General features: G+C 26.5%; 1 protein-coding gene across 2 annotated transcripts in view; it reads left to right on the top strand.

Moving 5' to 3' along the window:
• Positions 1-14,235, top strand: part of LOC106684738 (Golgi integral membrane protein 4) — a 42,235-nt gene that overhangs the window by 14,061 nt on the left and 13,939 nt on the right. The window contains exons 9-10 of one of the 2 annotated variants that reach the window (XM_014426997.3): positions 276-396; positions 9,010-9,098. In XM_014426997.3, the coding sequence (XP_014282483.1) occupies positions 276-396; positions 9,010-9,094 (206 nt within the window). In that variant the 3' untranslated portion in view covers positions 9,095-9,098. The remainder of the gene's footprint in view (positions 1-275; positions 397-9,009; positions 9,099-14,235) is intronic. The other variant, XM_014426989.3, reaches the window with a different exon arrangement.

Genomic DNA, 14,235 nt, shown 5'->3' with positions numbered 1-14,235 from the left:
TCTACAAACTCCAAGGACTAAGGCACTATTGTACTAACTCAAGGACTAAGGTACTATTCTAACTCCAACGACTTAAGCACTAATCTACTAACTCCTATAGCCTATTTTCATCTAGACTAGAAAAAAAAGATGTTTAGAATTGTCTTTAGAATATAATGAATGATGAACACTCAAACCTGTGACTCTCATATTTTTTATTTGGTGGCTTAAAATTCTTTACCTTTTTTTCTTTTTAAACAACAATAAACTTATTTTTTAAACATACTGCCCAATAGATGCTCAGCTCGGTGGTCCTCCAATGAACAGTGGTGGGCAAGGAGAACCTGATGTTCAGCCAAGAATGTTCGCTCCTCCACCTCCAGATAACAGGGAAGAAGAGAATAACTTCATAAAACCGTGAGTTGTCTTCCTTCGCATGTAGTGTTTGTTGAAATGCGATTTGCTATATTCCTTACTAATATTTTATAATTACATTTAATACTGTTATCGGTTCAGTTATAAACAGTGATTAAATAAAGGAGAAAAAACCAGGTTATGGTTTTCAAATATATTTAATTAATACTTATTGGTACCAATTTTTACCAGTTACATTTCCCTTTATGGTTTGAGTTATGGGTGAAAAAAAGAGCTATATTAAGAATAAAGGAATATTATTTTTATACATGTTATATGTTTAAATAAATGTTATATTTGTTGTATATTATATTATACTCGAGTATATTGTATTTTATTTGAAAAAATACTTTTTTTTATGTTTATTTTTAACATTAGATAGTTATTTTGAATTTATTCTTGTGATAAAATTGTATAGAAATATGATTAAAGATATAATTATAATACTATTATAATTATTAGGAAAACTAATGTTTATTATAAATTTAATTGTTAAGTGCGTTTTTAAAACAACTTATATAATAATTATATATTGAGAATTATGATCTTATTTTAGTCAAACTTATAAAAATGTAGTTACTTTTCTAAGGGTATATATGAAAGGGTATCAAAGGGGTATATACGGTTCATTTATAGTTCATTTAGAATTTGTAAAAATATAGGATATTTTTAAATAAGGACAAAATTTACCATACAAACAGTATTATCAGTCCCAATAATCTCTAATGCTTGTGCACAGTAAAATACATTTTAATTCAATAAACATTACTTAAATTAAATTTATCATAAAAATTGTAGTACTTGTAAAATTTCTTACAAATAATTGCGAAAATCATATATATTTTTATGAAACCACTAGTACATGTAATGTGAAATTTTATACCAACATTTGCTGTGATGAAGTATGTAAGCATGCATCATTTGATATTCAGATGCAAGCTAACTTAGCTGTTAATTATAATTAATACAGTTGTGAACATTAAAGGACTAAATTGAATTTCAGTTAAAACGATCAATTATTTATACAAAAATCTGCGATACTTTAAAAACTTTCTTACATATAGATATATTATATTATACCTTATCACTGTTATACATTCCTTGCATGCTCCAGTTACGCCTAGTTGATCTGGAAGTGAATTATGTGCTTGCTCTTTTTGATGTTTTTCCAAATATTGATTTTCTTCTTATTAGATGACTAGGAAATGAATTAATAGTATATTTCTCACAACAAAATAAATAAACATAGTGGCCTGTGCGAAGTCTTCTTTGCTCTTTTAGAATATTGTTATGAACCATTGACATTTGTTTATCCCTTAGCAAACTAAAATAATATTAGTTATTTAATTTATTTTGTGTTTTCTAATTTACTCAGTTTAAAGTGACTATTCATTACTTCTGAAATGAGGATGTTTCTTTTATCTTGGGTCCCTACCCACTGTGTTATAGCCATTATTAGACCTTTGAAAGTCTATTTTAATTAATATCTACTTATTTAGTTCATAATTTTTTTCTCTTTTAAAAGATTCAGTTGATGGGTAGAAACATTCCTTAATATAAATTAGGGGTTGGTAGTTCCTTGTTTTATTTATATACGATCTATTTGAAAATTATTTCAAATTTGTAGATATTCTCTTTGTGATAATTAGTGCAATTTTGAAGAAATTAAATTTAAAGATACATTTGATTCTTTTCCACTAGTCAATTTTCCTAATTATTTTATTGCATTTGAATGAAGTGGAAGTAATTTCTAATTTTAACAACCTATAAACTTAAGTTTTGTGTTTTCTTTCTAAATTGATATTTAAGAGTAATATCTGGCAATGATATTTCAATGTTTATGCATTTTTTTTCTTCAGTAATTTTCTTAAAATCTGATGTGGTGCGAGCATCACACAACTTTCACTTATCACTAAGCAAGGTGAAAAATTTAACCAAAAAATATTTATTAATGTGTAGCTATTAAAATTTGTATTTAAGGGTTTCTTGAAGTGCCAAAAAAACTTACATAAACTTTTTTCCTGCCTAGAATACAACTAAAGATAACAAAGTGGTTTGCTTAGTGATGTTATGCAGTATGATTGAGAGAGAGATAGAGTCCTTTCGGCTGTTTCCAATTCCTTAATCTTTGTCTCTAGAATCATTTCTTCTCGATCGAAAAAAAAAAAAATTTATCCTTCAGTTCATTATCAAATTCTTTCAGGTTTATCCATTTTCAATACTAATGACAATGAGAGAATGTTAATAATTTCAAATAAACAAAATTAAAGATATTAAGAGGAAGGCCATTTTGAAAATTCAGCATTCAAGCCTTTTTCTAACTATTTACACACATGTACCTTAAAACATGTATTTCTGTTAAAACTTCAGATTCAAAATTTTAAATGATTGCAGTAATTTCCCTTACTATATATTTCATTTATATGTAAGTAAAAGTAATAAGAACCACAGAAAATAGCATCGTTATTTTTTCGAATCATTTGAAAGTCATAACATTTTACTGCATATTTAAATCATTGATTTTATTTTTATTAAACAAATACAGTTTTATAAAAATTCCTTGTTCTTAGTTTTAGTTTTACTCTTCCAGTTTTGCTCTCTCACAATTAACCACTTACCTAATTTTCTTATAAAAAAAAAATTATTTATTGATTGAATAGAAATAATGAAATTAAAATTGTAAGACAAATATTTCGTATCAACTTTGCTTCAAATGGTAATAATATTCTCAACAAAGAAAAAAGATTTGAGTTTTAGAGACAAAAACTTCTTCAGAAATGTTATTCATAATCTCAAGCTTCATTCCAAATTTAGTTCTTACTTTGTTTTCTTGTTGTTTTTTTGCTAATATACTTTAGGGTTTATTGCCACATTATGAGATTTGTTTTGTTTAACGCTGTCATCTAATCAGTGTGGTATAACATCTATCATCAATTCATTATAAATAAATTGCTGATATTTGCTCCTTTCATTTGCGGGTCTTAACGAATTTAAAAATTTTTATATTTTGTTTTTTCTTGCACATGGTATTTTGTTGTTCTTTATCTAAATGTTTTCTTCTTTTTAATAATTATAGAAACAATTTTTTTTTTTTATCGTGAGAATTCATTGATTGTCCAATAATTTAGCTAATGTACAAATACTTTTTTAGGTAATTCACTTTAAAATTTGTAATCAACGGTCGTTTGTAATGTCGGTTCATGGCTTCTAATATAGCAGTTATATTTTTGAAGGAAAAAAAAAATGGGTTTACATCAGGAAATTGAAAATCAATAACCAGAAAAGAAAAAAAAAAACCTCAAAAAAGTTTTTATTCAAGTGCTCAATTCAATAACTGTCTGTTTGACAACATTTTGTAGATATTTCTGTTCGAATATTGTCTGAAATAAAATACCCACACCACATTATGGGTAAACTTAGTTACTTAGTCACCGATTTCAAAACTCTCTTCCATCTTGAGAAAAGTACTAAATACCCACAACAGGATCTGGATAAACAATGCATTGGGGGTGATTTATATTTTGTTTGAACATAAATAATAATTATGAGTATTACATAATTATAAAATCAATTTAATTTTCAGATTTTTCACCTAAATAAATTTTCATACTCTTAATTTTTCTGTTGTTACTATCATACTTACAGTTGTGCTATTTGTTGTTACCTTTTTTATAATTAGCTTTCGTTATTTCAGTGGCTCTATTTGTGTATAAAAAAATAATTATTTTTGTTTCTCTCTCTCTTTTTATTAACAATCGAAGTAGAGGTATGCCATGCTACTATCATATGATATATGTAATTATTCTTTATTGTTCATTAACCTACAAATTTGTATTTAGTATTGAACTAACCTCCTTCTTACATTTATTCTTTTTTCTTGATGATAAAGTTAACATTATGTGTAATTTTTTCCTTTTAGATGTTACAGCATATATAATTATTTTTCTTTTTAATGATTTATTAACTAATTTAGTATCTTTACATCTATTAACTATGAGTATTTTAGCATGAGGAATGTGACCATAATTGTATCTAAGACTTCAGTTACTTTTCTAGTAAAAAAAATAAAAAAGTTCAGAATTAAAATAAACTTATATTATTTAATTGTTTTTTAATCATATTAGTCTTCAGTTAATAATATATGATGTATATTAATAGAATATTAGTTATTATATAATATTTTTTTGAAACATTCAAAGTCAACTATAATTTTGAGTTTTATGTCGTCTGAGTTCATAATGGAGTTAGATCATCTTTTGATTTTCACATCATATGTCTTGGATTTGATTTCATAACTATCAGTTTATAAATTTAATTCATCTTAAAATAAATTATTAGTAATCTCAAAGAATGGTGACCAAATTAAGGAATCAAAGTAAATCCTGGTTGATACAGTCAGTTTAAAATCTAAAACATCTATTCTGTTTCATTCTTTGTTCAATATTTCTTCTTGACAAGCTACTCGCATGGATTTAAGATAAACACTAACATGACATTCAACAATTTAACAATTTCAACTTTTAAAATATTCATTACACTAACACTCTTCATACTTAACGATATTAAAAAACTAAACTGTATAATTCTATCATACAATTTAAAATGTTCATTGAGGAACTTATCAAAATTGTTTAATACACCCTTAATAATAAATATATTAATTACATTTTAATTTCTATCAATAGCTTTGCCACAATTTAAAATAATCATTGAGGGAATTATCAAAATTGTTTAATACACCCTTAATAATAAATATATTAATTACATTTTAATTTCTATCAATAGCTTTGCCTGAAAGTTTTTTTTTTTTCTTTACTAAAAATAAAATGATTTTTCTGCAGTTGATTTGCCTGTAACTGTTTCTCTTATGATTAGGTTAGAATTACTTCAAGAATGTAAATGCAAATCTTAAAGGTTCATTCATAGTTTTCATACCTATTAAAACACTAAACAATAGGTTCGACTAGGTTAAAAAGTTCAATATCTTTTTAAAACTTTTCTTTCTTAGCGTTTTAATTTTAATATTTCCAAATTAAAGGAAGCTTCAAAAAGTCATTTTGAAATTAAATAAATAAATGTATTGTGAGTATTTTACTCTCTCTTATTTAAATATTTTCTTTATTTATCATTAATAATTACTTTATTAATACTGATTATTACCTTTTTCTAACCTATTAGAGGGTTTTATTTATTTAAACACTTTTTTTATATATATTTAAACTAAATGTATCTGGAAAGGTTTTATCTACAACAATTAATAAAATATTCCTAAGCTTGATTTTTCTTTTTAAATTTTATTAGAATATGACTTCACAGATTATTGTTTAAAAAAATTAATTAATTAGTCCTCACCAATTTTTACTTAGGATGATTTTAATATCATTTTTACTTCTGATGATAATATCAAATTTTAAAAGCTTCTATTGATTATCTAAAAATTATTTATATCTTCTGTTGAAAAATTATCTATCTTGCTTTTAATTTTACTTTATTTACTTCCATTTTGATGGTAGTTATTTTTGTTTTTTTAATTTCTCGGTTTTTATTGTTGTTTCATTTAAATTTTTATTGAAAAGTGTAAGTTATTCGGTTTGATATTTGTTTTGCTGTTTGCATTTTCACTATTATTTGATATTCCCCCCATAAACTATCTTTAACTAATTATCTTGCAGTAGATCATATTGTTTTTTGTTGCAAAGTTTATTTTCGTAATGTATTAAACAGAGATTTCTTAACCAGCATACAATTTTTCAGAAATGATTTAGGGATTTAACTAAAATAAAATTATTCTTTTAAGCACCATGTGAAGGTTCTGTAGAATTATTTTTATTAAAACGATGTGATGATATAATGTGGAAGCTCTTAATACTAATTTCTTTTAAAATAAAACATTGTATGGTCTGAAATAGCTTTTTGTTTATTCGATACTGTTAAATTTTACAACTTTCAAGAGGGATAAATAAAGAAAATTAGTTATTTTTCTGTTTCTGGGAGTTTCAGGAATTTTATTTTCTCACTTTATCGATAATAAATCATTTGATTTTCTCGATTTGATGATAATTTCATAATGAATAACAACGAATTAACTGTATTGTTGTTTGAGAATGACTAATAATAAATTTATCGGCTATTCCTTATTTTAAATATAATATTTATAAGTATTTGAAACTAAAATAAAATAGTTATTCTGAGATATCTGTACTCCCAGTGAATTATTGGTTAGCTCTATTATTTAAAACATTTAGTTCTGTTGTAACAGTTTAAGTATAAATTGCTTCTCAGAAGTTATTATCTAGTTGGCAGATAGTAATTTTCTCACTATTTCAATGAAAAACCGTGAATGAAAACTGAGCTATATTAATACAGCTCTTCTTTCTAATTTATCCAAAATAAATTAATAAAAATTAATCTCATAAGTAATAAATAATGCATTTTGAACACAAAATAAATAGATAAAAATGATAAAATAAATATTTTCAAATAATGAACATTTTTATAAATAATTATTTAAATAAATAAATATGATCAAATTATTATTTTTAAATATATGTATATATCTTATTAGAAATACTGCCATAGATCTGTCAAACAGTTTGTTCAAATTAGCAATAATAATAAAGTGATTGATAAGAAATTGGATTGTTTTTATTTGTTATAATGGTTAATTAGAATTATGTCAGCTCAATGTTAAATTTGCCACTGCTTTTTGGAATTGTAAATTTTATATTAATTATAGCATAAGATGCTAGTACTGTTACCGTCCTAAAAATTGTAAATAAACTTATATTATTTGCATTTTTGTTTTTATTTTTTATTTAATAAATGATTTATTGATAGTTTTGTTTAATTTTCCTACTTTATTTCTTTCTTATTTTCTTTGATATGTTTTCTTATTTTCCTTTTATTCTGCATGCAAAACAAGTATTGTTGAATTAACTGTTAAAACACTAATGTAAGGTAAGTTTTGTTGAAAAAAAAAAACAACTAATCTAACCAAAAGTATATTAGTCTTCTTAACAACTCATCGTAGCATATTGCAAGTTTTTTATTATTAGTTTTTATTAGAAAGTAGTTAATGAATCATATTTAAAACTAAATTAAAAAGAAAACACAAAACTTCAATCCTGGAATCACTCAGTACCCAACAAAGTTGGGCAAAAATTAGCTGTAGTCGAAACTAACAGATAAAATTGTCATGGATACAATATTTATTTATCAATGGTTCATTCATGAATAAGACTCGTATCCATGGCAACTTTAGCTATTAGTTTTAACTATTGCTAATTTTTGCCCATCCCTGGTACCCAATGAGCTAAACTTTTATTTTAATAGTGACACTTAAACTTTTCTCTGTCTTTACTTTTAATTTTTTAGTTTTAAAAATTTTTGGTCATTCCAATAAAGTTTCATTTGGAACCATCTCTTTGGTTTAAAGCTTTTTTTTATACGAACCCATTTTTTAGAACACAGCCAAGTAAATGGGGTTCTGTTACTGCTAAACTTTGAGGTCTCCAGAAAAGGATGTAAATGTGTGTTTACACAAGCAAGTTTTATAATCACAAGAGTATTAGATTTACCTGAAAGTTGACGAAGAGGTCTCTGAGATATGTAAAGTCACATTACAGTTGACATTTCTCTCTAATCTACTACTCCCAGATATTCCATGTTCTGTCGATTTGGGAATATTCTGCTTTTCTTCAAATAATTGAAGTCTTCAATGGTGAACTAGTACGGCGAATATCAACAGCTCTTTTTTGTATTTTGAAAATAGAATTTTTTGTGGAGTGGACCAAGTGTCCCCTTTTATCATAGCTTCTCTAATTAGCGTCATCCTGTTGTTTTTCATGTCGAGTACAGTCATTTAAAATATTGTGGTGTTTGTCTGTCGCAGCCATGAGAGTCTGTGTTTCTAGCTTAACAAGTAATGTTTAGATTTTTCATGTTCCGTCAGCAGTTGTATTAGTTTGTAATACGTATTTTTGATTTACTGTGATTTTGTAATATGATGTTTAGGATGACTAGAGGTTTTCCTTTAATTGTGGCTTGCCTATCTTTGTCCCAGTTAGTAAGTGTGTCTGCTTTAAAGCTTGGATCATGAAGAGCTTCTTTAGCCTGCAAGTCTACTCATACCACTGTGGTTTTTGATCCAGGTCAGACTGATCTTTATCTTTCTGGTTATAAGGTCAGTGAGTTATGTGATTTTATGTTTTGTATTCAGTCAATAAAAGTTCTGTTGTCAGTGTAAATCATATATGAACATTCAGGTCTAATTATGAAAAATTAGGTTGTACAGTTATGGTTTGTACACATCCTGTGTTCTGTTCTTCTTTGCTTCCATTTCTATAAATATTAATGTTTCGAGTGTTCGTGTCTGTATTAACAATATACTCTGTTAGTTTAGCGTGTATGATGGGGAGATTTCAGTATTTGTTAGATAATATTATGTATAAAAAAATTACATATATAACTTTTTTTTAAATGTAATTCATACATTTTCTAAGCACTGATTGGAAATTAAGTATCCTCTGAAAAATATATAATTTAAAGTAAGCAGTTTCAAGTAGCAGCTCATAGTTCTTTCAGCTGTGCAAGCTATTAATTAAGAATATTTTGCAGGATGAAACTAGACATCCAAGGTATACGTGCGGTTGACAAAAGTTTGGGTGATAAGTTGATGAAGAAGTTTGTGGTCGCTCAATAAATTGGTTATGCATTATTTATTCTAGATTAATTTAAATTTATTTTTACAAAGCAACTTGAATATACACATAGAGTATATCATAATGGAGTATACATTGCTTGATTGATTAACAGTGGAATTATAATAGATAACCTGTTGGAACTTATTCTTTTTAGATTCTTAAAATGACAAGATTTACATTCCCATGAAATCAGTTGTTTGTTGAATAGCACGCTATTCACGTCCCAGATGATGTTCTTTTACTAATGGAGAACATTTTAGGTATCTCCAAATTTAGAAGGTGGTTGGTTAGTGGAAAAATGGGATTAGGGTGGTCCTTAATCGAGATTAAAAAATAAATCTTTTCGTTTTGTCAACAGGTAATGTTTATGTACTCAGTAAAAAAGAAAGTCTTAAATTTTTAAACTTAATTTTAGGATTTGCTATCACCACTTGAAGTTTCATATTTATTTTTTTATATTATATACCCACCCAAAGCCTTAATTTCAATGCCTCAGATTTTTAGTGTTTGTAATACCTACTAAATACCTTGGAAATATAGTTTTTCTATATTTTTTACATGAGTAGATTTTTAATATTGATTTTTCAAAATTGCAGAAATGGCCGAATTTCACCATTTTTTGGATCACAAAAATGTTGATGCTTTATGGCTCATTTTAAAGTTAATGATAATATAAATATGTAGTAGTGATTCGAATATTCCATAGGTTTTTTTAAACATTAACATAAACTCCATATTTTCTTATTTTTCTCCTTTTTTTAAAAAATTTATAAGATAAACAAATATTTCATCTTCAGGGTTCTGTACAAATTTTAAAACAATAAAAAAATAAAACCAGCTGAATGTAAACATAATATTTAAATATCAACTAAAAATTTGTATAAATTACCTTGTATAACTGATTTTTTTATAAATATCACTTATCTTCATAGCTCCTTGTGCTCGGTCTATATAATTTTATTGCTTCAAATTTAAAAACAAATTTTTAAATATAATTTTCAAATGTGGAAGGAATAGAAAATAGAAAACTGAGTAAGGATTATGGTGAAGTTCCATTCCTTTTAGTGCGACAAAGGCAGATAGCGTAAGTGGTTCCCTTATATTTTAAAAATTTGTTTTTATGTTTGACAAAGTAAAATTATATGGATTGGACTCAGCGAGCTGCGTAGATCTATGATATTTAAAAAATCAGTTATAAAAGATAAGTTATACAAATTTTTAAATGTTATTTAAATATGTATATAATTGGTTTTATTTTTCCATTGTTTTAAGATTTGTTGAGAACCCTGAAGATATATTAGATAAGATATATATAAGATAAGAGTACTCTGAAATATATTTTTTGCCAAGACTCCCCCATTGGAATCCTATACTGCCTAACCATGGTTGGGGGTCAAGTTTTTCAATTTGTGGGACCGCTGCACAATGGAAAACATCAATGCCCCAAACCAGATTCGAACCGGCACCGCCAGCAGATCTCAAATTGGTAAGACTAGGCCTAACCAACTGAACCTCTCTGAAATGTTGGTTTAAATTTTTATATATTTTAAAAAAAGGAGATAAAAAATATGGAGTTTATTTTTATACTTAAAAAACCTTCATAATAATGTGAACCCCTAGGATCCATAACGAGTCATGGGTTCAGTACTTTGTTAGGAAGCACTGTTTTTAGAACAACGGATATAAACAACCACCAGATATTTTCCCAATTAAAGGCACCCACTTTATGGGACTGGGTGGATCCCAAGAGGGCTCCACAACCCACGGGGTTGACTCATAGCTAGAGTGTAACAGAAAATAATTATCTACCCAGCCGGATCCTTGAAGTTAGTAGCACAGTGTCACCATGCTCCCCAAAAAAACCCTTAGAAAGTACAAATGACAAAATATTTATATTATACATATTGAAACTTTTGAGTGTAGATTTGTGTTGTATAATAGGAATGAAGCTTGTTTTTTGTCCTTTCATTTTATATTTGACGTTTTAAAATTTTAAGTTAGGCTATTTTGAGCCATAAAAAAAAATTGATATTAAAAAAATACTCATGTAAAAATATAAAAATCTACTATTTAGAAATACTAGATAAATTATAATTAATACTAATAAATTTTGTTATTTATTCTTTGTATGAACTTATCATACTCCTGTCTATAAAAAAAAAAAATGGAGATATCTAGATTTCGGAATAGAAACTAATAAGCGTAAATAATTATAGATACTGATAACAATAAATACATGGGAAAAGAAAGTGGTGTTAATATAATTAGAATTTAGTCTGTGATAAAAACTAGGAATGTAATTTAAGATTTATAATTAAATGTTAACATAAATAATAACTCTTAACTTAAATAATTAATTGTAAATATTTAATAATATAATTAATTATATTTAATTATTGCAAAGATGGTTGTAATACAAAAAACATATTAATTGATACATTAAAGATAAACCAAACTTGCCTAAAGAACAACTATGCAATTTCTGTATGATTTATAAAATTAAAATTAATTAGGTTCTAAAAAAAAAAATTAATGACTTACATCTTTAAATTGTATGATTTTTAGAGATGTAAAAAACTTATACTGGAACTACCTATTATATTTACTGTCACACTTTTGCTAAAATAATATATAAAAAATAATATATGCATCAAAACAGATTGAAATTTTAGTAGATCTTTATTAGTTATGTTAGCTGAGCTGAGAGGAAAATTTCAGATGTGCAGGTTCATAACTGCTCAAAATGAGGTATGAAAAATTTTGTTCTTCTGTCTGTCATGCTTTAGTAATCTTATTATATAGCTCTAAGCCACCTTACAAAACATACATGATAATATTAAATGTGTATTTGGACATTAAACACTCTTGAAAGCCGGTTAGGACTGTTCCTAATTAGTACGTAATAAATGAACGAGGTGAAAATGAAGGGTAATGTACTGACCCAATTTTGTAATATTTTACAATTTTGGTGTCAATGTTATTATATTTTAAATAAATATTAAAAAATCGGCTATATTTTCATATTTAAAAGCTTAGCAGTCATTTCAAACATTTGAATTTAAATTAAATGATAACATTGATTAAATTATTTTTTAGAACAAAATAAGAAGATGCTTCAGTTACATGTTTATGTTAGTTTTTAAGGACCACCCTATGCTGATAGGTTACGCTGTTTGGAACTGGATATCTATTCTTAAGTTGCTTTGACATTACTAATGAATGTTTAAAACATCTAAGAAACTTAAAAAAAAAAAATTAAATTTGAGACGGAAACTTTATGGTACACTCAGATACCTTTTCAATTCTTTGTCATTTCTTATAACTGGCACAGAAATAAAAGAAAACAAATGTCCACAATCACTAAACATGACAGTAGTCCAGTAAACATTAATTATTTTTGTTATAGTAAAAGTGTTATAAAAACGTGATAGTAAAATGTTTACCACTCTCTGAGGATCCTAGACCTAGTATTGTAGATTTTTCAAATTGGCCGTCATATATTTTTTGGCTAATTACCAGTAACTCCTAAAGTACTACAAGTAGCTAAAATATCATTACAAACCAAGGCTACAGATGTGACAACACCAATTTCAATGAAATATTTAGCTGCTGATACTAGGTCAAAAAATATTTTTGCAAATTTATATTGTACTCCAGCTTTGATCTGCATTTATTTAGTTGTATATCAATCCATGGGCGTACCCAGTGGGACAGCTGTCTCCCTCCCCTGGAAGAGAAAAAAAAATATTTTTTTCTTTTCCCAATCTATTAAGTGTAATAACAAATAAAGCACTGCTTATAATTATATATAATTTTCTTAACATTTTGGTTTCATAGGCCTTTTCCAAGCTGAATTGTCAGGGCCTGATTGACTACGGTTTGCTTTCCCTAGCATCAATCTATTTGTTTTTCCTGCAAATTAAGAACAAAATATTATTTATCCTACTAAATGAGTATAAATTTAAAAAAAAAAAATACAAAAACCAAGTAAAATTCGTTTTTGGTATATTATGAAAACCTTACTTAACGAATTTTTATTTCATTGAAACATTAAAAAAAAAAAAAAAATGGAATTGATCTTTGGATATTTTTTTCCACCGATATTCCGCGCTCCTAACTTTTTCTTAATTCAAATCCATCGCTAATTTTTGGAAAGCTGATTTTCCGATCTTCCAAACAATGTAATTATATTTTAGATTGTATGCTTTTACATAGAATAAAAAGTGTGTTCCAGAGAAAAGTACTTTCAAATAAAGTGTTGGAGTTATTGTAATTTTTTGATTTTTGAAAAAAAATTTAGAATGCTATAAAATTCATATTTATGTGTTTTATAAGATGCGAAAAATAAATAGAAACATTATTTTTCCCTAAAAAAATATATTTTATCACACTTCGATAGGTCAGTAAGTCCCTAATTATCAATATTCCCTTATTGTGGTGTAGTGGAATTCTGGTGTAGAACAACAATAAACATATATCACCGATTGGATTGAATGAGTTTAAATTTATTTAAAATAGAAAAAAAAAAAATTTCGCTTCTTGTGAAGTTGACAAAATTAAATAAAAAAGCCAGTCAGATCCGTTTTCAGCATCCTCAACAATTAAAAAGTAAAATAGGTATTTTCATACAAAAAAAAATTCACTCGAGCCTAAATCAGTTGGTCCAAATTGTTTCAAATACCATATGTTACCGCCTCAAATGGCTCGACGCGTGTTTAAAAAAACTTCTACGTATAAAATCCGCCCCTACGTACCAATAAACCTACGAATAGTAATTTTTGCCAAAATGCTCGGATCTTAGCCATTCAGGAATCCTTTGATAAAGACGTCTGATATCACGACCTTCTGGGAAAATATAAATTCAAACGGGGAGAGTTGTCTTGGAAGATTTGATCATACACAGCCCTTTCATCGCTTCAGGAGGAAAACGCTGTATCACCATGGCAAGAGGCAGAATCAGAAGATGTTACTAAAAACTAACTTCGTGGTAAATTAAAAAAAAATTAATAAAGTCAAATTTAGAAGCAAGTTCATGAATATATTATATAGATGAGCCAAGAAGCAAATCTTAAAAGTTGTATTCATCTGTATTAATAAATTAAAAAAAAAAAAAATGAGGTTAGGTAATTATATATATATA

Source organism: Halyomorpha halys, unplaced genomic scaffold (genome assembly GCF_000696795.3).
Source record: "Halyomorpha halys isolate HHAL.00 unplaced genomic scaffold, Hhal_1.1 Scaffold30.1, whole genome shotgun sequence".
Classification (NCBI taxonomy): Eukaryota; Metazoa; Arthropoda; class Insecta; order Hemiptera; family Pentatomidae; genus Halyomorpha; species Halyomorpha halys.
The sequence above is the reverse complement of the archived record's forward strand: the minus strand, read 5'-3'. Positions and strand labels throughout refer to the sequence as shown.